The sequence below is a fragment of the Heptranchias perlo genome, chromosome 5 (assembly GCF_035084215.1).
Source record: "Heptranchias perlo isolate sHepPer1 chromosome 5, sHepPer1.hap1, whole genome shotgun sequence".
Lineage (NCBI taxonomy): Eukaryota > Metazoa > Chordata > Chondrichthyes > Hexanchiformes > Hexanchidae > Heptranchias > Heptranchias perlo.
Window position 1 is genome coordinate 113,389,075 of NC_090329.1, and position 25,498 is coordinate 113,414,572.

General features: G+C 43.3%; 1 protein-coding gene across 2 annotated transcripts in view; it reads right to left on the bottom strand.

Moving 5' to 3' along the window:
- Positions 1 to 25,498, bottom strand: part of cdk19 (cyclin dependent kinase 19) — a 272,731-nt gene that overhangs the window by 57,992 nt on the left and 189,241 nt on the right. For both annotated transcript variants that reach the window (XM_067985049.1, XM_067985048.1), the window contains exon 11: positions 13,148 to 13,226. In XM_067985049.1, the coding sequence (XP_067841150.1) occupies positions 13,148 to 13,226 (79 nt within the window). The remainder of the gene's footprint in view (positions 1 to 13,147; positions 13,227 to 25,498) is intronic.

The window sequence follows — 25,498 nt, forward strand, 5'->3', positions numbered from 1 at the left end:
CCCACTAGTTGGAGGCCTATAGAATACACCCAGTAGCATAATGGCACCTCTTTTATTTCTTAACTCGAACCAAATAGATTCTGTCCTTGACCCCTCCGGGATATCCTCCCTCTCCAGTCCTGCAATATTCTCCTTAATCAATACTGCCATCCCACCTCCTTTCTTTCCTTCCCTATCTTTCCTGAGCACCTTGTATCCAGGAATATTTAGTACCCAATCCTGCCCTTTTTTGGGCCAGGTCTCCGTTATTGCCACGACATCGTATTCCCATGTGGCTATTTGCGCCTGCAGCTCACCAACCTTGTTTACCATGCTTCATGCGTTTCCACACATGCACTGCAAATCAGTCCTAGACTTTCTTGTATTCTCTCTTAGTCTGATCCCAGTCTAATACTGTACTATTTCTTGCTCCAGTGCTATCTTTCTCTCCCGATCCTTTGTGCCCCTTGTTTCTCCTTTCCAATGCTGCATCCTGGTGCCCACCCCCCTGCCAAATTAGTTTAACCCCCCCCCACAGCACTAGCAAACCTCCCTGCAAGGACATTGGCCCCAGTTCCATTGAGGTGCAACCCGTCCAGCCTGTACAGGTCCCACCTTCCCCAGAACTGGTCCCAATGCCCCAGGAATCTAAAGCCCTCCATCCTGCACCATCTCTCCAGACACGCATTCATCTGCTCTATCCTCCTATTTTTATACTCGCTAGCGCGTGGCACTGGGAGTAATCCGGAGATTACTACCTTTGAGGTCCTGCTTCTTAATCTCTTTCCTAACTCCTTAAAATCTGCCTGTAGTAACTCATCCCTCTTTCTACCTATGTCATTGGTACTGATATAGACCACAACCTCTGGCTGTTCACCCTCCCCTCCCAGAATGTTCTGTAGCCGTTCAGTGACATCCTTGACCCTGGCACCAGGGAGGCAACATACCATCCTGGAATCACGTCTGCGGCCGCAGAAACGCCTGTCTGCTCCCCTAACTATAGAATCCCCTATCACTATTACTCTCCTGACATTTCTCCTCCCTCCCACCCCGTACTCCTCTCCAGGATCTGCTCAGCTGGGCGCAGATGATGAACCCTGGGGGCCATCCATTAAAAGGAGAATGATCGAGGGACAGCAGCACATTTGCGAGGTACTGAATACTGGTTAGAGAGCGAGATGCATTCAGAGGACTCCTGCACTATCTGCCTGGTCCTCTTTGTCTGTCTGGCGGTCACCCAGTCCCTCTCTGCCTGCACTCTCTTAAGCTGCGGGGTGACCACCTCCAGAAACGTGCTATCCACGTAGCACTCAGCCTCACTCCAATTCTGATCCAATGTGCTGTCTCTGTCTGATACTCACCCTATGATGCACCTCTTTCACGGTCAGCCTCACCCAAACCAATGCATTTATTGGCTGACCACTTCACCATCACTCACATCTGTACTTTCTCCCCTTGTAGGAGAAGAGAGCGCAAAATGCACGTGAGAGGGCAAGGACTGGAGGTGAACAAATAGCGGTCCTCACAGAGGCGAAGGAGGAGGCCCTGCAGATCAGCCGCACCCTTGAGTGCCTGTCCGTTGGGGACGCCGAGACTGGCATCCCACAAAAGTCTGGTGACACAACTTTAACATTCATCACACACTACATGAACTGATATTAACAATGATTGGCACGTTGAATACCGCAGTATGCTCATCGCAACATGACACATCTGTGATGATGCTTAATATTGCCTTCTATTCTCTTACAGGCCATTCAACGACCACAGTGACAGGAGAGGGTGATTCCTCAGAGGAGCTCCTGGCCTCTGAGGGCGCACCGTCACATCTTAGTGAGCCATCCACCAGCACAGATACTCACAATCTCGGTGGGTCCTAATAGTCAGTTAGTTGGGTTGGCACCTGGTGAGTCACCACACACACGTGTGCGTTAGCACTCACTGGTGGCAGGGGTAGCTGTGGAGAGTCCGCGTCGGTGGGTGCACTCCTCTCCAGGCTCTGCTCAGCTGGACGTCATCCATTAAAAGGAGAATGATCGAGGGACAGCAGCACATTTGCAAGGTACTGGAAAAGGTGCCACGCACATTCTCCACAATAGCGCAGAGGATGGAGGAGTCCAACTCCTGCATGAGTGGAATGGAGACACAGGTACGTGAGGGAATCTCTGAGATAGTGTCACAGGGACATGAGGAACTGTCTGAGATAGTGTCGCACGTAACTGCTGAAATGTCTGAGATAGTGTGGCAGGTGACTGCGGGAATGTCTGTAATGGAGGGAAGGCTAGCCTCCGTTGAGCTTCAAGCACGGCTCACAAATGAGTCCATTCAAGCCCTGACAACGGCTGCTCGGACTCACGATGAACAACATTCTGCCGCCTTAAACAGGCAGACAGAAACTTTGCAACTGGGCTTCCAAGGCATCATACATGTCCTCCTAACTGTTCTCCAGCAGTGGGGGGGGGGGGGTGGGGGCTGGTGTTGGCGCTGCTCTTTCCAGGTGAGCCGCTGCTCTGCTCATGGGTTTGTCCTCTTCCTGCTCCTCCTCAATGTGGATGGGGATGAGGGCATGGATACCCCTCTCTGTTGCGCCATGTTGTCAGGACACAACACACTAGCATAATGCGACCCACTCTCGCTGATGCGTATTGAAGCACTCCCCCAGAATGATTGAGGCACCGAAATCGCATCTTCAGCAGTCCTATCGCATGCTCAATTATAAACCTGGTGGTGATGTGGCTGTCGTTGTATCGACGCTGTTGCTCGCTGATGGGCTTCCTCGGAGGTGTCATGAGCCACATGTGCAGGGGGTATCCCTTGTCCCCGAGGGGCCAGTCCATAAGGGCTTTGGGTGTGTGGAAGAGGCCTGGGATGTTGGATTCCCTCAGAATGAATGAATCTTAGCAGCTGCCAGGGAATCTGGCGCAAGTGAAGAAATCTTATGCGGTGGTCACAAACGAGCTGAGCGTTGATGGAGTGATACCCCTTTCTGTTGATGAGTAGTCCTGGCTTGTGCAGAGGTGCTCGGATTGCTTTATGCATGTAATCGATTGCACACTGAACACGTGGGAAGCCAGTCACAGAGCGGAATCCCACTGCCCTCTCTGTCTGGCTGAGGTCGACCATGGGGAGTTGATGTATTGCGAGGCCCTGCGAAACAAATTGTCGGTGACCTGCCTTATGCACTTGTGTGCAAGTAACTGAGAGACCCCGGCATGTCACCGGTGGCACCCTGGAATGATCTGGTGGCGAAGAAGTTGAGGGCAGTGGTTACTTTAACTACCATGGGTAATGAGATGCCGCCAGGCCCAGCCGGGAGCAGCTTGGCATGAAAGAGGCTGCAGATGTCTGCAACCATCTGGTGACTCACTCTCAGCCTCCGTATGCACTGCTCCTGAAAGAGGTCCAGGAAGCTGAGCCTCAGTCTGTAGATCCTCCAACGAGGGTAGTGCCTCCTGCGACGTCGGTCCCTCTGTTATTCCCCTCTGTGCTCGTGCAGGTGCCTGTGGCACAGCACTGTGTTGTGGAGCTACAAATGGCGTAAGTGCACGTCGTGCCTGGCGTGGATGATGATGTCCCCCATCCTTGGATGTACTGGTGAATGCAGCCATTGCACCTACCCCCATCCTGATGGTGTCAGTTTGAGGGGGTCTGAAAAGTTGGTAAATATGTGTAAACAGAACAATTCTGAGTGGAAACCAAGAATTTTCAGTCTAAACATAAAGATCTCCCAGCCAAAAGTTTGTCTGAGAGAACTGAGTGCCCTGCTGCAATAACTCACCTTTTATCCCCATCTGTCAAACAGGGATTTAAATGTCCAAATGGCTGCCAGCTGAAACACGACTCGTTCCCCATGGCATGTTTCACACAGCACGGGAAACATGCTGAGGCAGCGTTGAAATAGCTTACCTTCATACCTAATTGTATTTTTGGATTTTTAAATTAGGTCAACTAGTTGAATTGATGCTTTAAATATCGTCCCGCAAGCTTTTAATTGCCGGTGGGACTTCTGGGTTCGGGAATGGCGCGCTCACCCAGATGACTCTGGGTTGTGCGCATTCTTAGGCGTGTTGGAGCCGGGATTTCTGCCTGCTCCTGGAAAATGCGATTTTCTTCGCCCCCCCACCCCCCACGCACTCGCACTTTCGTTTTAAAATGTCATCACTGACTGTAATCTTCACTATAAAGGACTTGAGCTCCGGAGGTCTGATGGCATCAGAGACCGAGAAGCTTGAAGTCGCAAATGTTACTTGGAAACAACCAATTACATGTATGTTCATCCACATGCTGTTATAGCAATGTAACAATGTTTGGGCAGAGGACTATTGGTTCATATAGCCTACCCTTCCAATCCTCCCATCTATTGCCCTTACTGGATCCTGTATTCCCTTTACTAATAGGAACTCATCTAGTCCTTTTTTTAAAACTGGCATGGCTTTCTGTTTTAATTATTCATTCATGGGATGTGGGCGTCGCTGGCAAGGTCAGCATTTATTGCCCATCCTTAATTGACCTTGAGAAGGTGGTGGTGAGCTGCCTTCTTGAGCCGCTGCAGTCCATAATGGTGAAGGTTCTCCCACAGTACTGTTAGGTAGGGAGTTCCAGGATTTTGACCCAGCGACGATGAAGGAACGGCGATATATTTCCAAGTCGGGATGGTGTGTGACGTGGAGAGGAACGTGCAGGTGGTGTTGTTCCCATGTACCTGCTGCCCTTGTCCTTGTCCTTCTAGGTAGTAGAGGTCGCGGGTTTGGGAGATGCTGTCGAAGAAGCCTTGGCGAGTTGCTACAGTGCATCCTGTGAATGGTACACACTGCAGCCATGGTACGCCAGTGGTGAAGGGAGTGAATGTTTAAGGTAGTGGATGGGGTGCCAATCAAGCGGGCTGCTTTGTCCTGGATGGTGTCGAGCTTCTTGAGTGTTGTTGGAGCTGCACTCATCCAGGCAAGTGGAGAGTATTCTATCACACTCCTGACTTGTGCCTTGTAGATGGTGGAAAGGCTTTGGGGAGTCAGGAGGTGAGTCACTCACTGCAGAATACCCACAGCCTCTGACCTGCTCTTGCAGCCACAGTATTTATGTGGCTGGTCCAGTTAAGTTTCTGGTCAATGGTGACCCCCAGGATGTTGATGGTGGGTGATTCGGCAATGGTAATGCCGTTGAATGTCAAGGGGAGGTGGTTAGACTCTCTCTTGTTGGAGATGGTCATTGCCTGGCACTTGTCTGGCAAGAAAGATACTTGCCACTTATCAGCCCAAGCCTGGGTGTTGTCCAAGTTTTGCTGCATGCGGGCACGGACTGCTTCATTATCTGAGGGGTTGCGAATGGAACTGAACACTGTGCAATCATCAGCTAACATCCCCATTTCTGACCTTATAATAAGGGAAAGTCATTGATGAAGCAGCTGAAGATGGTTGGGCCTAGGACACTCCCCTGAGGAACTCCTGCAGCAATGTCCTGGGGCTGAGATGATTGGCCTCCAACAACCACTATCATCTTGCTTTGTTCTATGTATGACTCCAGCCACTGGAGAGTTTTCCCCCTGATTCCCATTAACTTCAATTTTACTAGGGCTCTTTGGTGCCACACTCGGTCAAATGCTGCCTTCATGCTCCATTACCCCTAGTGGTAATCTGTTCCACAATTCTATCACCCTCTTACTAAAAATAAGTTGCCTATTTTCTTGGAATTTCCTGTGTATTTGTACCCAGAGACACATGTAATCAGGGCATAAAGTAAAGTAAAAGATTGAGGAAACTCGGGTGCAAGAGTCTCACGCATATAATAATGCTACGCCCGAAGTTCCTCGATTTTATGCCTATATATCGATCTCTGGGCCTGAACGCATCTCGGCTCATTATAATGGCTCCTCCCCAGGTTAAAGAGCCGTACACGCGAATCTTCTGCAATTACGCTGGCTCAAAACAGGTGTAAAATTAAGCCCAGATTTTTTTTTAGGTGCAGCAGGAAAAAGTCATTTTTCTGGTGTTTTATTGCAATTTCTTGAGCAATTTTTAAAATTTAACTTTATTGAGACCTGCACTATGTTTTTTGAATACATTTGTATGGTATCAGTATAAGTCACAGTAAAATTTGAAAAGCTTCGCAATTGCATGTCCTTAAACATGTGCATTTATGATAGTCAGATGGCTTTAATTTTCATACTTAAAAAATAAATATATGGTGTGAGTTCAGCGATTTCCTCGGGCCCCGATTGTTTATGCTGATTTCCGATTGTTTACGCCCATTTTTACGTAATGGGGTAAGTTAATGAGATTGGCAGGGAATTTGGGTGTAAACAGACATCAGCAAAATGGGATCACGTGGGATTAATTTTGGGTGTAATTTCCTGATTACGTCCCTACAGGAAATTCCATCCCAACCTGTCCAGATCGCTTTGGATTATCACATTTTGGCTAGCATTGCACCAATTTGGTGAAATTTGCAAACTTAGACATCATGGATAATATTCTGTCCTATAAATCATTTATTAAAATTATAAACTACACTGACCCCTGTGAGACTCCACTGGCATTCAGTTTTCACTTCAACACTGTAGTTCAATAATAGCTTGATGCCATTGCATATGTGTTTTTTCAATAATAACAAAAGAATTGTGGTAATGAAATTTAAGAATTTTGAACATTTAGTGCGGAGAGCTGGTTTCTTGGAGGGTGATATCAAAGGGTGGCTATGATCTTGTGGAATCTGGATTTTATAAAGCAGTGTAAGACATAGGTGGTAGAAATAGGGCTCATCTGATGCAGCTGTTGGGCAACATATACTGCTGATAAAAAGGTCTGTTGCAGTACATTTTAATAAGATGTCATTGTATCGTCACAGGTCTACATCTAAAACTATAAGATCTCTAATCTGACAGCTGCCATAAATTCAATGAATACAAAGGATTTGTCACAAAGTAAATATAACACTATTTATTTACAAGACCTTAGTATTTTGCTGACCATGAATGCACAAACTAAAAACTAACTGGACTGGCCAAGTCATCTAATATAGTTTATAGAGACATGTCAGCAAAGCAAAGGTTTATCTTTGTATTTCATGTTGTGTGCAATAATTTTGTGTTCATTAGGATGAGGGATATAAATGTTATTTTCCTCCTTGCATCAAGAACACCTGGGTTGGGTACAGCAGATTGGATGCAATACAGAGCATTTTCCTTACACTGGCTCAACAATGTACCTCCCTCACTCTATCAATGTTATATTTTCATTTCATAAAATCACCTCTCCTTTGAACCACTAGATGCAATTACCCAATGCATAGTAAGCTATGGGGAAGTAAGTCCATTGGGAACTGAGTTACAAGTGGCCAGACATTTCTACTAGGACCTAGAATATCTCGTACTCTCTTTAATGTTCCAAAAGGATGTCAGATCCTCTTGGAATACTAATCAAACTAACTCTACTGAATATGACACCCTTTTGGGACATTAAATGACTCAAACTCAAGCTATGTAGCCAGACTTCAAATTGATAACCACATCAGTATTTGGACTGAGACTGAAATAACTGAGGTTCAGCTGTTTATTGGCCACTAAAGAGGAACATGGGCTTCCCAAATACCTAAAATCATCTCTTCATTTCTGCTGACCATGCTCACCTTTTCATCGCAGACTTGCAGCCCTGACTGTGATTTTTACCCTACTGAGCTGAACAACTTCACAGGACCAAATGAAGAAAAATGAAATGTAAAAAAATCTTTAAATTACTTTAACGTTTTACTTTTCTTTAACTGGTCCGAAGTAGTGGGAAAGCCCACAACACATGGGTGAAAGCTAACTAAAGGATGATGAAATTGAGCAGGGGAGGTGACCTTCATGTTTGAAAGCTGCCTGCTGATTAAAATGGGGAGGGGGGGGGGATTTTAGACTCAGCTGGAACAGAAATTGGAGTTAAAAATGTATTCTATTAAACCCAAGGACTTTCACTGTGATATTCTATTGAACAGTTTCAATAAACACAGCTCTTACTAGTTCACTGAAATATCCATCTCAGTAATTAAAAGGTTAGATTCTCACATTATGAAAGATCCTCAGACAATTCTCCGGTTTAAATAGTACTTCAACAGCAAACTACCTTCTCTGACACATTTATTGTTGTTTCTAAATCAACTGTTGAAATACCAGTTACATTGTTCTAGACATGTGAAGTTCCTGCTTACTCAATAAAATAAGGTTTAAAAAAGTTATGAAATACTATTGTCGTAACATGCTCTTCACTGCAATTCTTTGCCTTCCTGAAAGACTTGTGATAGCAATGGGGAACATACTTCATATGTTGCCCATTTAACTTTTGGAGGACTGCAGTAATGAATGCCCTTTGATCATAACCAAAAAATAATACATTCTCCATTCTCATGGTCTGCCATGTGCTTTTGACACTTTCGTTCCTTGAGGATGGAGGATTTTCATCTGCTTAGCAGTGTTCTCAGGGGAAGGTGCTGGTCTGAGGTCAGGTGCTTCTCAACAGAGTGTAAATTACACTGGGTGCACCAGTGCAACTTTTAGCGGCATGACAGCATTGGCAGAAGCCTATAAGAAGGTTGCTTGTCCATACTCTGTGAGCAGCTTTTGGAAGGTGAAACAATTAACTTCGGTTTTGAAATTGGCAATATGTTTCACCAAAAAAGGAAATTGCTGAAAACCATTCATGGAGCTAAAACCTCAGTTTTAACTTGGAGCTTGAATTCCAAAAGTAGAAATCTCAGGCTGCGAGCTGAAATATTTTGCAGTAGTAGAGTATTCCTTTTCAGGTGGGAGGACGAATTTGTCACCTTTTGACGAAGTTATACCCTAAACATTAATTTATTTTTCTGTTGAACATTTCTACCATTTTCTGTTTTATTTATGATTGTGTACAGGGCACAATTTCCAAATTTGCAGATGACGCAAAGCTCGGAAGTGTAGTGAACAGTGAGGAGGATAATGATAGACTTCAAGAGGATATAGACAGGCTGGTGACATGGGCAGGCACCTGGCAGATGAAATTTAACGCAGAAAAATGCGAGGTGATACATTTCGGTAGGAAGAATGAGGAGAGGAACTATTAATTAAAGGGTACAATTCTAAAAGGGGTACAGGAACGGAGAGATCTGGGGGTATATGTACACAAATCGTTGAAGGTGGCAGGGCAGGTTGAGAAAGTGGTTAAAAAAGCTTACGGGATCCTGGGCTTTATAAATAGAGGCATAGAATACAAAAGCAAGGAAGTCATGATGAACCTTTACAAAACACTAATTCGGCCACAGCTAGAGTATTGTGTCCAGTTCTGGGCAGTGCACTTTAGGAAAGATGTGAAGACCTTAGAGAGGGTGCAGAAGAGATTTACTAGAATGATTCCAGGGATGAGGGACTTTAGTTACATGGATAGACTAGAGAAGCTGGGGTTGTTCTCCTTGGAACAGAGAAGGTTGAAAGGTCTAGACAGAGTAGAGAGAGAGAAAATGTTCCCATTGGCAAAAGGGTCAAGAACCAGAGGACACAGATTTAAGGTGATTGGCAAAAGAACCAAAGGTGACATGAGGAAAAACTTCTTTACACAGCGAGTGGTTAGGATCTGGAATGTACTGCCAGAGGGGGTGATGGAAGCAGATTCAATCATAGCCTTCAAAAGGGAACGGGATAAAAACTTGAAAGAAAGCGCATCAAGGTAGATAAATCTCCGGGACCTGATGAAATGTATCCCAGGACGTTATGGGAGGTTAGGGAGGAAATTGCGGGTCCCCTAGCAGAGATATCTGAATCATCGACAGCTACAGGTGAGGTGCCTGAAGATTGGAGGGTAGCAAATGTTGTGCCTTTGTTTAAGGGCAGCAGGGAAAAGCCTGGGAACGACAGACCGGTGAGCCTGACATCTGTAGTGGGTAAGTTGTTAGAGGGTATTCTGAGAGACAGGATCTACAGGCATTTGGAGAGGCAGGGACTGATTAGGAACAGTCAGCATGGTTTTGTGAGAGGAAAATCATGTCTCACGAATTTGATTGAGTTTTTTGAAGGGGTAACCAAGAAGATAGATGAGGGCTGTGCAGTAGACGTGGTCTACATGGACTTTAGCAAAGCCTTTGACAAGGTACCGCATGGTAGGTTGTTACATAAGGTTAGATCTCACGGGATCCAAGGTGAGGTAGCCAATTGGATACAAAATTGGATTGACGACAGAAGACAGAGGGTGGTTGCAGAGGGTTGTTTTTCAAACTGGAGGCCTGTGACCAGCGGTGTGCCTCAGGGATCGGTGCTGGGTCCGCTGTTATTTGTTATTTATATTAATGATTTGGATGAGAATTTAGGAGGCATGGTTAGTAAGTTTGCAGATGACACCAAGATTGGTGGCATTGTGGTCAGTGAAGAAGGTTATCTAGGATTGCAACGGGATCTTGATAAATTGGGCCAGTGGGCCGACGAATGGCAGATGGAGTTTAATTTAGATAAATGTGAGGTGATGCATTTTGGGAGATCAAATCGGGCCAGGACCTACTCCGTTAATGGTAGGGCGTTGGGGAGAGTTATAGAACAAAGAGATCTAGGAGTACAGGTTCATAGCTCCTTGAAAGTGGAGTCACAGGTGGATAGGGTGGTGGAGAAGGCATTCAGCATGCTTGGTTTCATTGGTCAGAACATTGAATACAGGAGTTGGGATGTCTTGTTGAAGTTGTACAAGACATTAGTTAGGCCACACTTGGAATACTGTGTACAGTTCTGGTCACCCTATTATAGAAAGGATATTATTAAACTAGAAAGAGTGCAGAAAAGATTTACTAGGATGCTACCGGGACTTGATGGTTTGACTTATAGGGAGAGGTTGGATAGAGTAAGACTTTTTTCCCTGGAGAGTAGGAGGTTTAGGGGTGATCTTATAGAAGTCTATAAAATAATGAGGGGCATAGATAAGGTAGATAGTCAAAATCTTTTCCCAAAGGTAGGGGAGTCTATAACGAGGGGGCATAGATTTAAGGTGAGAGGGGAGAGATACAAAAGGGTCCAGAGGGGCAATTTTTTCACTCAAAGGGTGGTGAGTGTCTGGAACGAACTGCCAGAGGCAGTAGTAGAGGCGGGTACAATTTTGTCTTTTAAAAAGCATTTGGACAGTTACATGGGTAAGATGGGTATAGAGGGATATGGGCCAAGTGCAGGCAATTGGGACTAGCTTAGTGGTATAAACTGGGCGACATGGACATGTTGGGCCGAAGGGCCTGTTTCCATGTTGTAAACTTCTATGATTCTATGATTCTATGAAAAACAGTTGCAGGGCTATGGGGATGGGGCGGGGGAGTGGGACTACTTGGGTTGCTATTGCATAGAGCCGGCACAGACTCGATGGGCCGAATGGCCTCCTTCCATGCTGTAACCTATGATTTCCAGCAATTGTGGTTTTCTTTTCACTCTAACCATAATTTCTAATGTCATCACCACTTTGCCTTGTCTTTTTGTTGATGTATTCTAAATGTTCATGAATTCCAAAACAACAACAGACTCACAAAAGACTACTAATACTTTTTATATATATATATATATATATATATATACACACACAAATAATGTGCAACAGCCTCGTATACATAGCAAACTGATCTGATACCTAATATTAAGAAGGAAATATCTCCAAATCATAATGAGGCAATACAATTTTGGTGAACATTTTAGAGTCATAGAGTCATAGAGTCATAGAGTTATACAGCACGGATAGAGGCCCTTCGGCCCATCGTGTCCGCGCCGGCCATCAAGCCCTGTCTACTCTAATCCCATATTCCAGCATTTGGTCCGTAGCCTTGTATGCTATGGCATTTCAAGTGCTCATCCAAATGCTTCTTGAATGTTGTGAGGGTTCCTGCCTCCACAACCCTTTCAGGCAGTGAGTTCCAGACTCCAACCACCCTCTGGGTGAAAAAGTTCTTTCTCAAATCCCCGCTAAACCTCCCGCCTTTTACCTTGAATCTATGTCCCCTTGTTATAGAACCCTCAACGAAGGGAAAAAGCTCCTTAGTATCCATCCTATCTGTGCCCCTCATAATTTTGTACACCTCAATCATGTCCCCCCTCAGCCTCCTCTGCTCCAAGGAAAACAAACCCAATCTTCCCAGTCTCTCTTCATAGCTGAAGCGCTCCAGCCCTGGTAACATCCTGGTGAATCCCCTCTGCACCCTCTCCAAAGAGATCACATCCTTCCTGTAGTGTGGCGACCAGAACTGCACACAGTACTCCAGCTGTGGCCTAACCAGTGTTTTATACAGCTCCATCATAACCTCCTTGCTCTTATATTCTATGCCTCGGCTAATAAAGGCAAGTATCCCATATGCCTTCTTTACCAGCTTATCTACCTGTTCCGCCGCCTTCAGGGATCTGTGAACTTGCACACCAAGATCCCTCTGACCGTCTGTCTTGCCTAGGGTCCTCCCATTCATTGTGTATTCCCTTGCCTTGTTAGTCCCTCCAAAGTGCATCACCTCGCACTTTTCCGGGTTAAATTCCATTTGCCACTGTTCCGCCCATCTGACCAACCCATCTATATCGTCCTGCAGACTGAGGCTATCCTCCTCGCTATTTACCACCCTACCAATTTTTGTATCATCAGCGAACTTACTGATCATACCTTTTACATTCATATCCAAGTCATTAATGTAGACCACAAACAGCAAGGGACCCAGCACCGATCCCTGTGGTACCCCACTGGCCACAGGCTTCCAGTCACAAAAACAACCTAGGAAGGGGTTTTATAAAATTATGAACAATATTATTATTTATCAGCTAATTCTTTTCAATGTGCCCAAAAGGTAGTAAACCTTGGCCTTTTGTTGCTTTAACCTCTAGCAATCTAGACAATTAAAAGAAAATATCCTTAATATCATAGAGTGACATTTCTGGTTGAATTAAATCAATGAACTTGCATTTATATTTACATTGGATCACCTTTGCTCTAAAGACAAGAATTCTTCACTTTTTCAAGTTAAAAGATAAAAGCATATAACGCAATTAGGCTATACCAGAGATTCATAATGGGAACATAATTTTAAACATTAAGACACTGGCTTTACAAGTGCTGAATAAGCCAAATGAAATGATGTTCATTGAAAAAAGCATCACAAGGTTAGACAAGTTAGACTGACTTTAGATTTGGATTAAGCTGTGAATTCCATGCGTTGCTTTTTCTCTTACCTTGTCACCTTTCTCTTCTGGTTCATCCTCATTTAGAAATTCTCGTTTAGGATATGGGATCTGACAACCTGCAAACACACTAAAATTAAAAAAAATAAATTTGTAAATTTGGAAGGGAGGTAATAGCGGAAAACATAACTATAAATTATTGTTACATGTTTTACATTTATTTTTTAAAACTCAAAACACAGAATGCTATAGAAACAAAGCAGTTCAAAGATTAGGAAAAGACCTGAAGAAGCACCTATTAAATAGTGTATTCAAGTATTTTTACCAAGCCAACCTAACTACCCCAATATAAATGTAAAATACTGTGGATGCTGGAAATCTGAAATAAAAACAGAAAATGCTGGAAACACTCAGCAGGTCAGGCAGCATCTATGGACAGAGAAACAGAGTTAATGTTTCAGGTAGATCACCTTTCATCAGAACTTCTCTCACCATAGATGCTGCCTGACCTGCTGAGTGTTCCCAGCATTTTCTGTTTTTATTTCAACTTAACCACCCGATGTGCTAAGCTTTGTTTAATGGACATCAAAATAATAATGTTAAGATAAACTATGAGGAACAAAGACACATTAATATACAGTGAAACCAAGTTACTATAAACTTTATTATCACCAGCATGAGAAAATATGCCCTTACACTACAATCAGAACAGGAGTTTAAACTTTGATGGGATGAACTCTTGATAAAAACCATTTAGTCAGCCATAACAAGCCTGCTGTAATGAAGTTTGACTATATTTTAACATTATTGTTTAAAATCATCCTTTCATTTCCAGTTATCCTAATCTCTAGCTGTGCTGTTAAAGGGGTGTGGGTGTCTCAAGTGGAGGCCAGGTACTTCCCCATGTGGAGGAAGAGAAAGAAAGCTGGGAGGAAGAAATGTCATTGCTAACACAGTAGCATGTGTGCAAGCATGAGAGGAATTATGTATGTTGTGGTGTGCGGGAAGAGTAGGAAGAAAATGTAATGGGGTTATCTTATGCTATGCAGCTGATGTTTTTCCAATACTGACCAGTGCCACAAGGCTGTTGCAAAAGCAAACAGAATGCTAGACTGTGTGCCAGGATAATCAATTACAAATCAAAAAAAACTATACTGTCTTCATACCTGGGTTATTCATCTAGAATACTAGAATGAGAGATATAGAGGTAAAATAGAAAAGGTTCTGAGGAGGGCCACTGGATTTATACCTGGTATAAAAGTCCTTAGTTACCATGATAGGCTTTTTACTCTAGAAAAGCATAGAATTTAAGGAGATTTGATTGACATATTTAAATAATGAAAGGATTAGATTTGGTCCATGTGGATAGGCTATTTAAGTTTGACAGGTCAGGGAGGACCACGGGACATGAGTATAAATTACATAAGCATTCAACTAAGTTAGATGTCAGGAGGTGTTTCTTTTTCCAGACCCATGGAACAATTTTCCAGCTCGGGCAATGATCGTAGATTGACTGTAAACGTTCAAAAGGGAGCTAGGTGAGTTCCTAACTGTGACCAACATACATATAAAAGGTATTGAGGGATGTGTCCCCAATCATTGTGGTCTCCTGGAACTTGTTTAGTCACCTTTGAGGGTCGAACAGGGATTTCTCATTTTCCACCCCCCCCACCCCCTCACTCTCCACTCTCCAAATTGACCTCGGGTTTTTTCTCAGGAGATTGTGTGGCTGGCCGGGGGCGGGGAAGATTGGGGTTATGGCTTGCATAAGATGCATCATTACAATATGGGACAGGCTTAATGGTCTTTTCCTGTACACTGTTTTTTGTACGTTTCATATACGTTCATAAGCTGTTCAAAAGTATTTCAGTTCTTCTCAGTTCACTTATTTTCTGCATGTTGCTTTACAAGTTCTACTCTGAGAATGGATCATCACAACATAACCAAGCTTAACACTACCAACATTTTAATGTCAGTAATATCATGTAAGATCAGTAATAATTCAAGTGACATCTGCAAATGATTCCTTTTACAAGCTGTGGTTTAGATTATTTATAAACTTTAATGAAAGCATTTGTCAGTTTAACAATTAGAGATGTGCATTTTTTTTATTTTTCCCATCACCAGCTTTCTTTGCTAATCTTTTCCTGAAGATGTTGACTTCTTGCTGGGGTTTGGCTCCAAATGTGTCAGTTTCCCACTAGTACCTCACCTCAGTAGTCATTATTTATGTGTGAGCCTTTACAGCGAGCATCAGCAGGCTATTCAATGAACGTGAGCTGATCCTTTTCTTACCCATTGACCACACGTGTACACATGAAGCAAACAAGAGCAGGATATTTGGAGAATTTACCAACCTTAACCCAGGGGCCCTGCAGGCAGTTAAAATACCCCTATTACCAATGACTCCACTGAGCAAAGACCAGAGTTTAAAATTGAGACCTTCCTTGTCTGTAAGGTCACTCATTGGATAAGCTCGCTGAACCATCAGGGAAATGGCATAAACATCAAAAGACCTGCCGCAAACTTGCCATTTGTGTAACACAGTATTTGCTTTGAACTAATCTCAATTATTTTCCCATTCTCTTGACAGAAGTTCTTTTCTGTGTGAGAAAATGGAAAAACGGGGAGAAAATGTACTTAAAATCATCAACTGGAATTACTTACTAAGTCATGTGAGGTTAAGCATCAGTTTTATGTCAAGACACTAAAATGATTATAAACAAGTGCTGGACATGTTTACTGATATGCTGCTGTTTGATACTCTCTAGAAAAAGTCAAAAGTCAGCATCCATGACCTAAATACACACAATGCCATTGTTCACTGGATCAGACAATGAACAGTTACCAAAGGGTCAAATGTTGCATCCTTTCAGAAGGACAGGTTTGCATTGCATTGTATTCAGTTTCCCAGTACTTCCACATGAGAATGCTGATCCACTGCACACACCACAGACAGAGCAGACAATTCCCCACAAGGTCAGTCTCAGCTGTGCCACCATAATGAAGTGCAGGATAGGCACCCTCCTAGCAAAACCCAAAGCAGTTATCTTGTGGTGTGATCTGCTATCAAGCAACTCATCATGGGAAGGTATACAATGGCAATGACAGATATCTGTGGAACAGGTGTCCATTACATTCTCTAGGCTCAAGTAGGCAGGTATGCAAAATCAGAAGACTTAGAGGGACCTGGGTTAAAATAACTTACAAATCAAAAAATACCCAGGATTATCATCATTTACCTTAATGGCCACATGTATGTTAAAAAAAACTCATGCAAAAATAATAATAATAAAAGCATACACTGTCCTTCATATTAAAAAATGGACCGAGTGGTCAGGTTGATGAACTACCTTGCAACTAGATACTTCAGGTCACCCATAGTCATGATGTAGATCGAATGCTGTAAAAACAGATTCTTCAGAATAGAAATTAGGAGCAAGGTATGTGAGATGCTTTTGTGTGATTTTTATTTATCTCTAGTGATTTCCCCACCACCACCCCCCCCACCCCGAATTGCACAGAAAGTATAAATTGACAAAGAGCACTTCTGTTCACTGCTATTTAAAAGGATCTGTAGGACTCTTAAATTTAATTCATCTTCTCTCAAGACTTTTTTAAAAAATTGTCAGCTTATCAAAAATGCTGAAGGCATGAGATTTATTTACCATGGAGGTATGATCCCGTCAAAACAATATGATTTTTGATACCTGTTTTCGTGCACATTGGCATTTTGGAGCTTATTGTAATCCTAAGTGGAAATCTCAGTGTAATCATCACCCTACAGTGTAATCAACTCCACTCCCTAATTTTTTTTTCCATATCCTGAAATTCTACAAGTGCAATGACAGGAATTCGCAAATAAATGTATTTAATGCACCCACACCAGGGAACAGCCATCTTAACTTAAAATTGCAGGTGCAATCAGTCTTCAAGAATATAAACCTTCACATAAAACAACAGGTGGGCATGAAACCCTGACCGTCGGTTTGAAAAAGTGATGGTTTGCATGAATGTGACATGTCTGTAATAATTCTAATTTTCTTTTCTTGAACCAGCATTTGGATTTTACCCCTGTCATTTTCCCACAATTGTTTGAACTGCTAATGTCTAACACCAAAACAATCTTTGGATTTGATCAGTTAACAGTTAAATCTTTTCTAATTTATCAACAACTGCGTGTGATTCCATTATATAGTTTTGCTTTTCTGCAGATTCATTCCAAAAAGCAATGGAAATGAGGAAAACAAACAGAGTGTGTGGAAAATAGCTGTATTTACGGTACACAGAGTACGAAATACCCAAACATCACTCTACTGCTACAGAGTCATGTTCTAAGTTTATACGCTCATTAGAGGTTCTGAAGGGGAATGTTCCCAAGGTCAGTGCTCAGCCATTTTCATGGCTCATCATATGTTTTTTTCTAAATCCTTGACTTCATACTCTAATGTATTTTCCGTTCACTTGAAGTTTTTATTAAAAAACCCTAATTGCTGCAAACATATTATAGGCCCATCAAAGCATTTCGTAGATGAGGTTCTGTGATGTCATCTGAGTAAACTAAAAGGGCTCCTCGCTGGACGACTTCTACATATTGAAATCTGGGGACACACTTAGGGGATTTTTCTTCATTATTTCTTTATCTTACCAATTTTCTCCCTTTCCCTTCTGAAGTTGTTGACTCTGTGCTTGTGTAAGGTTTCAAAGATGTCATTGCCCACTAATACCTAGCCCAAGTGGCTATCATTCCTCTGTGAGCCTTGACAGTGAATGGTGCCATTCAACTGAGGGGGTTATTGCAGTTAAACCTGGTGCTGTCTTCACCCAATGGTCACACATACTCACTTCCATCATTGGTTGCTGGACAGCAATTTAGGAGCAGGAACCGCAGCTTATTTTTCTCTTTCTTAACTCAGGAGTGCTGAGGCCAATTGTATTGCCCCTACTCTGCTGCCGTGGCTGAGATTAGCTAACTGAGCTCATGCCCATCCTAGCTCATCTGTCCAGAAATCAGCAGATCTTTTTACTACGAAGAAAGTTTTATTTAAAAAAAAGCTTTGCAAAGTACAATGAGACATTTTTCAATATAATAGGCAACTATAATTTGGGCCTGGAGTATTTGTTTAGCTCTGCACTGATAATGTACTCTCGAAACCCTCCTCTGTGATATTCAACAGCAAAGCATTAAGAGATAGCATCAATTCACACACACATGCACGTGCACGCACAGAGAAGGGTCTCCTAAAGCACTTACAAATAGTTCTATATTTCACTACCCAAGCTGGAACAAAGCCCACTAGTCATTATCCAGCTTCCAAGTCTCTACCATTTGTCCCACTCCCAATCTGTTGCCTTGGTTACGAGTGCACTATAACACGTAAATGGAGATTAACTGAAGTGTAGTATGCACTGACAGCAGAATTTTGTAATTAAAATATAAACTGTGCCGTGCTGTTTTAATGCCGTGATTTTGACCGGATCATGTCACACAAATAATGCCATACCTGACTAGTTGAGAATGACTTTTGATTTACATTAATGATATGCCATTAGCAATTTTGACATTATTCATCACTCTCGATATTTTTCTTCGCCAAAATCTGTCAATTTTCACATAAGAAATTTCTAATCTCAACTGTAAGATAAAAATAAACGGTACTGGACAGAGATCATGCACCACTCTACTGATAGAGGAAGAAATTTGGAGGGAAATCACCCACGCCACTCTCACATCACAACCAATACAGATGTGGAAGGCTATTTGGCCCATCCTAGCTCATCTGCTCAGAAAAAACGTGTACTTCCCCATCACAGTATCCAATTATTTCTTAAACATCACCAACGTTTTTGCTTCCACTACCCTACTCGGTAGTCCATTCCATGTGTTGACCACTCTGTGTGAAGGCTAATTTCCTGACATCAATTGGCACGGGCTCGACAGGCCGAATGGCCTCCTTCTATACTGTAGCCATTCTATGATTCTATGATCAATTCTAAATTTGCCTTTCACTAGTTTGAACCTGGGCCCTCTTGTTCTCCTGTCATAGTTTAATTTGAAGTAATGTCCCAGATTTGCCTTTTTTCTTGCACAGCTCCCAAGAGGCAATCCAAATATGACAACGGTGGAGAGCTGGGAAATTCTTGACCAGGTGTGTCAGATAGGGAACAGGTAATGCAGTGATATTGATGCAACGCCTTCCATTTTTTAAGTTAAGTTTTTAAGAGCTACCATATATGAGACACAAAATCTTATCTTTAGATGCCAACATTGGGCTAAAGAGAGCCACAAATATTGAGACAGAAATGGAAAAAAAAGAATTTTTGAGACAGAAAGCCAGAGACCAAAATAATACAACTGGGAATCTACTTAGCAGAATCAAGAACTTACATTTTCAAATTTGAAGCTTCAGTAAGACCCAAACTTAAAAAATGTTTTTGTGATTCTCCCCACCCCATCCTCACCATTTAGAATCACTGTTTTCCTTTAGTCTCGTTTCATTCTCTGATTATTTCCTTTCATTTTATTTCTTAGTCTTATTCTTGTTTTTCATCTTTTGACAGTCCATTTATTTAATTTAGCTTATTTTCACAGTTAAAATTAACAATTAACCCATTTTAACTTGAAAGTGAAGCCTGTGCACAAGCAGCACGAACAAGAAATGCAAACAGGAAGTGGGAAGGCTCAAAAATCATAAGTAAATACATCAGACCAGGACATTGTTTAAAATATCTTTCTTGTGATATCTGCCCAAATAATTTAATCACATGAACAGTTTCTTGAAAATAAAAAGTACCTGTTTGGAATTATTAAAGCTGATTAGGTTTACAATCCTTTAATGAAGCTAAATGCAACATTCTGCAGCGTAAAAGTATCAGTGCACATTAAATGAGAATAAAACCATGACCCTTGTATCTTAGGTTTAAAGACTGCATTCATAAGTCCATGCCTTTCTTGAGGAATACCAGCAGTTTGTTTGTAGCCGGCACTCCTTACTGAGAAAGTCTCCACTGGCTCTGACTTGCTTGGAGAGAAGCCAAAATAGGTTTAGAAACTGCAGCTGATTAATCAATCAGAGAATCTCTTGTTTCCTCAAGACACTTGTCACTTGGTGTCAGAGTAGCATGATTAAGAGATCTGGAGTGAGGAGAAACCCAATTTAAATTTACAGGAATCGTCAGCAGAATCGCACAGTTCAAGTGGGAGAATGAATGGATGCCTAGCAAGGATTTTAAAATACCAGGCCATGGAGGAGTGAAGGCAACAGGACAGACAACAGAGGAGCTGGAACTTATGAAAGCAGCAAAGCTAAAACAGCTAGCTGTGCTATTGCAGTGGCATCCAGTGGGAAGATAGTGTGCCTGGGACCCTGGGTTGAATGTCTGCATATTCCCAAGTATTTTTAAAGAAAACAATACAAATTTAGTTCTTTCCTTTCTGGCCTTCTCTTCAATAACTTTTTCTAAACTTTAAGCATTATTACCCTTAAATAATAAGGCTCTGCAAGCATTCTACTCTTATAAATATTAAAAGCAATGCTCAAAGTGCAACAACTATTCAAATCATAGGTGCTTTTTGCAATATGATAGATTCTGACAACAGTGTGTTGTGGGAAATGGAAGACATGATATGGCAAGGTACAACACTTGCTTAGGGAAAGAGAAGGGAATATTTTCTAGAGCAGGGAATATTTTCTAGAGCAACATGGAGAAACGACATACAGATACATTCGAGAGCGACAAGGAGAAATATATGGATAGAATAATGTGACTAGGAATCTTGTTTGCAGGATCAGTAATTCATTGGCACTTCAAATTTCAAAATGTAAGGTCCAAGTTAAAAAAATTGTTTGTGGTTTTCCTCCCACCCCTCTTCACACCATCACCATTTGGACCCAATATTTTTACTTTTAGTCTTGGGATAGAGTATGGAGCTGCAAGAATATAGTGTAGACCTTACCAGCGTCACAAAACAATGACGGCCTTTGCCAGTCAATGCCATTAATAAGTGACCCACCATAATGTCTAACTTCTTACCACTGTATTGACGCATCTGTCTGCCTGAATGATGAATACGACTGGCAGAAAGAAAGGGAAAAGATATTTAACCTGCCAGAGAAGGGTCAAAGAAGCAAGCCTTAGTACTTGGTCAATAATAAGAGCTGCATTCTCTCATATTAATGTATAGCATTGTAAAAAAGAAAAGATCCAAAGCGGGTGGCAAATTCTGATTTTCCTGATTCACATACACATAATTCACCCACACAAGCACTGTATATATTGCAGCTTTGTGCAAGTGCAAGTGCAAAATTGGCCGTTACTGATACCAATGTAAAGTCAATCGAGGCAATAAAGGTGGGGAGATAGGGATTGTGTAAATGTAATTCAAAATTTTGACAAATAATGGAAGTGAGGAGTGCAATTCTGCTGCTGTTAATGTAGAATTACAAATGTTTGGATATCAATATTTTTCACATATACAAATGTGGAATCCAATTCTGGTCCGATTCAGTCTGTATAATCCACAATACCGAACTAAATGTTTCCAATACGATAGCATAGTGGTTATGTTACTGGACTAGTAATCCTAGAGGCCTAGAATAATAATCCGGAGTCATGAGTTCAAATCCCGTCATGGCAGCTGGGGAATTTAAATTCAATTAATTAAATAAAATCTGGAATTAAAATACTAGTATCAGTAATGGTGGCCATGAAACTACCGGATTGTCGTAAAAAACCATCTGGTTCACTAATGTCCTTTAGGAAAGGAAACCTGCCGTCCTTACCCAGTCTGGCTGATATGTGACTCCAGGCCCACAATAATGTGGTTGATTCTTAATTGCCCTCTGAAATGGCCTAGCAAGCCACTCAGTTGTACAATCTCACTTAAAAAAGTCATAAGAATAAAACCGGACTAACCACTCGGCACCGGACACGACAAAGGCAAACCAAGCCCAGTCAACCCTGCAAAGTCCTCCTCACTAACATCTGGGAAATTGTGCCAAAATTGGGAGAGCTGTCCCACAGACTAGTCAAGCAACAGCCTGACATAGCCATACTCACAGAATCATACCTTTCAGCCAACGTCCCAAACTCTTCCATCACCATCCCTGGGTATGTCCTGTCCCACCAGCAGGACAGACCAACCAGAGGTGGCGGTACAGTGATATGCAGTCAGGAGGGAGTGGCCTTGGGAGTCCTCAACATTGACTCTGGACCCCATGAAATCTCATGGCATCAGGTCAAACATGGGCAAGGAAACCTCCTGCTGATTACCACCTACCGTCCTCCCTCAGCTGATGAATCAGTCCTCCTCCATGTTGAACACCACTTGGAGGAAGCACTGAGGGCGGCAAGGGCACAGAATGTACTCTGGTTGGGGGACTTCACTGTCCATCACCAAGAGTAGCTCGGTCAGTAGTGGTGCTGAGTCCTGAAGGATATAGCTGCCAGCCTGGGCCTGCGGTAGGTGGTGAGCGAACCAACACGAGGGAAAAACTTACTTGACCTCGTCCTCACCAATCTACCTATTCACAAATGCATATGTCCACGACAGTATTGGTAGAAGTGACCACCGCACAGTCCTCGTGGAGAAGAAGTCCCGTCTTCGCACTGAGGATACCATCCAACGTGTTGTGTGGCACTACCATCGTGCTAACTGGGATAGATTCAGAACAGATCTAGCAGCTCAAAACTGGGCATCCATGAGGTGCTGTGGGCCATCAGCAGCAGCAGAATTGTATTCCAGCACAATCTGTAACCTCATGGCCTGGCATATTCCTCACTCTACCATGATCAACCCTGGTTCAATGAGGAGTGTAGAAAAGCATGCCAGGAGCAGCACCAGGCGTACCTAAAAACGAGGTGCCAACCTGGTGAAACTACAACTCAGGACTACATGCATGCTAAACAGCGGAAGCAACATGCTACAGACAGAGCTAAGCGATTCCACAACCAACGGATCAGATCAAAGCTCTGCAGTCCTGCTACATCCAGTCATGAATGGTGGTGGACAATTAAACAACTAACGGGAGGAGGAGGCTCTGTAAACATCCCCATCCTCAATGATGACAGATTCCAGCACATGAGTGCAAAAGGCAAAGCTGAAGCATTTGCAACCATCTTCCGTCAGAAGTGCCTAAGTGGATGATCCATCTCGGCCTCCTCCCGATATCCCCACCATCACAGAAGCCAGTCTTCAGCCAATTCGATTCACTCCACGTGATATCAAGAAACGACTGAGTGCACTGGATACAGCAAAGGCTATGGGCCCCGACAACATCCCAGCTGTAGTGCTGAAGACTTGTGTTCCAGAACTAGCCGCGCCTCTAGCCAAGCTGTTCCAGTACAGCTACACCGACAATGTGGAAAATTGCCCAGGTATTTCCTGTCCACAAAAAGCAGGACAAATCCAATCCGGCCAATTACCGCCCCATCAGTCTACTCTCAATCATCAGCAAAGTGATGGAAGGTGTCGTCGACAGTGCTATCAAGCGGCACTTACTCACCAATAATCTGCTCACCGATGCTCAGTTTGGGTTCCGCCAGGACCACTCGGCTCCAGACATCATTACAGCCTTGGTCCAAACATGGACAAAGGAGCTGAATTCCAGAGGTGAGGTGAGAGTGTTTGCACTTGACATCAAGGCAGCATTTGACCGAGTGTGGCACCAAGGAGCCCCAGTAAAATTGAAGTCAATGGGAATCAGGGGTAAAAACTCTCCAGTGGCTGGAGTCATACCTAGCACAAAGCAAGATGGTAGTGGTTGTTGGAGGCCAATCATCTCAGCCCCAGGACATTGCTGCAGGAGTTCCTCAGGGCAGTGTGCTAGGCCCAACGATCTTCAGCTGCTTCATCAATGACCTTCCCTCCATCATAAGGTCAGAAATGGGGATGTTCGCTGATGATTGCACAGTGTTCAGTTCCATTCGCAACCCCTCAGATAATGAAGCAGTCCAAGCCCGCATGCTGCAAGACCTGGACAACATCCAGGCTTGGGCTCAGAAGTGGCAAGTAACATTCGCGCCAGACAAGTGCCAGGCAATGACCATCTCCAACAAGAGAGAGTCTAACCACCTCCCCTTGACATTCAACAGCATTACCATCGCCGAATCCCCCACCATCAACATCCTGGGGGTCACCATTGACCAGAAACTTAACTGGACCAGCCATATAAATACTGTGGCTACAAGAGCAGGTCAGAGGCTGGGTATTCTGCGGTGAGTGACACACCTCTTGACTCCCCAAAGCCTTTCCACCATCTACAAAGCACAAGTCAGGAGTGTGATGGAATACTCTCCACTTGCCTGGATGAGTGCAGCTCCAACAACACTCAAGAAGCTCGACACCATCCAGGACAAAGCAGCCCGCTTGATTGGCACCCCATCCACCACCCTAAACATTCACTCCCTTCACCACCGGCGCACAGTGGCTGCAGTGTGTACCATCCACAGGATGCACTGTAGCAACTCGCCAAGGCTTCTTTGACAGCACCTCCCAAACCCGTGACCTCTCCCACCTGGAAGGACAAGAGCAGCAGGCACATGGGAACAACACCACCTGCACGTTCCTCTCCAAGTCACACACCATCCCGACTTGAAAATATATCGCCGTTCCTTCGTTGCTGGATCAAAATCCTGGAACTCCCTTCCTAACAGCACTGTGGGAGAACCTTCACCACACCGACTGCAGCGGTTCAAGGCGGCGGCTCACCACCAACTTCTCAAGGGCAATTATGGATGGGTAATAAATGCTGGCCTCACCAGCGACGCCCACATCCCATGAACGAATGAAAAAAAAACTAAAAGTATTGTTGAACTAAATGTAAAAGAAATAATTTTTTATTTTATTTTCTCACCAATTTTCCACCTTTCCTTGCCCTGTGGAAGGTGCTAACCCCTTGCTTGGGTATTACATAGAATTACATAGAATGTAAAGCACAGAAACAGACCATTCGGCCCAACAGGTCCATGCTGGTGTTTATGCTCCACATGAACCTCCTCTCAGCCTTCTTTATTTAACCGTATCAATAAATCCTTCTATTCGTTTCTCCCTCATGTGTTTATTTTGCTTCCCCTTAAATGCATCTATGTTAATTGCCTCAACTACTCCTTGGGGTAGCAAGTTCCACATTCTAACCACTCTCTGGGTAAAAAAGTATCTCCTGAATTCCCTATTGGATTTATTAGTGACTATTTTAGATACACTCTTGGAACATTATTCCATTGAATGAGTGTCTGTTTCGAGTTTTTACGTGGCTCGTCCACGTGGTAAAGTCCAGTTACACAACAGCCAAGGGGAGGGGGCAGCGGGTACTGTGGTGGGGAGAGTTGGGGGGGGGCCGTTGTTAGGGGAAAGTCGTATCACTGAGTCTCAAAATTTCACCAAGCGTTGAAGTCCAACCA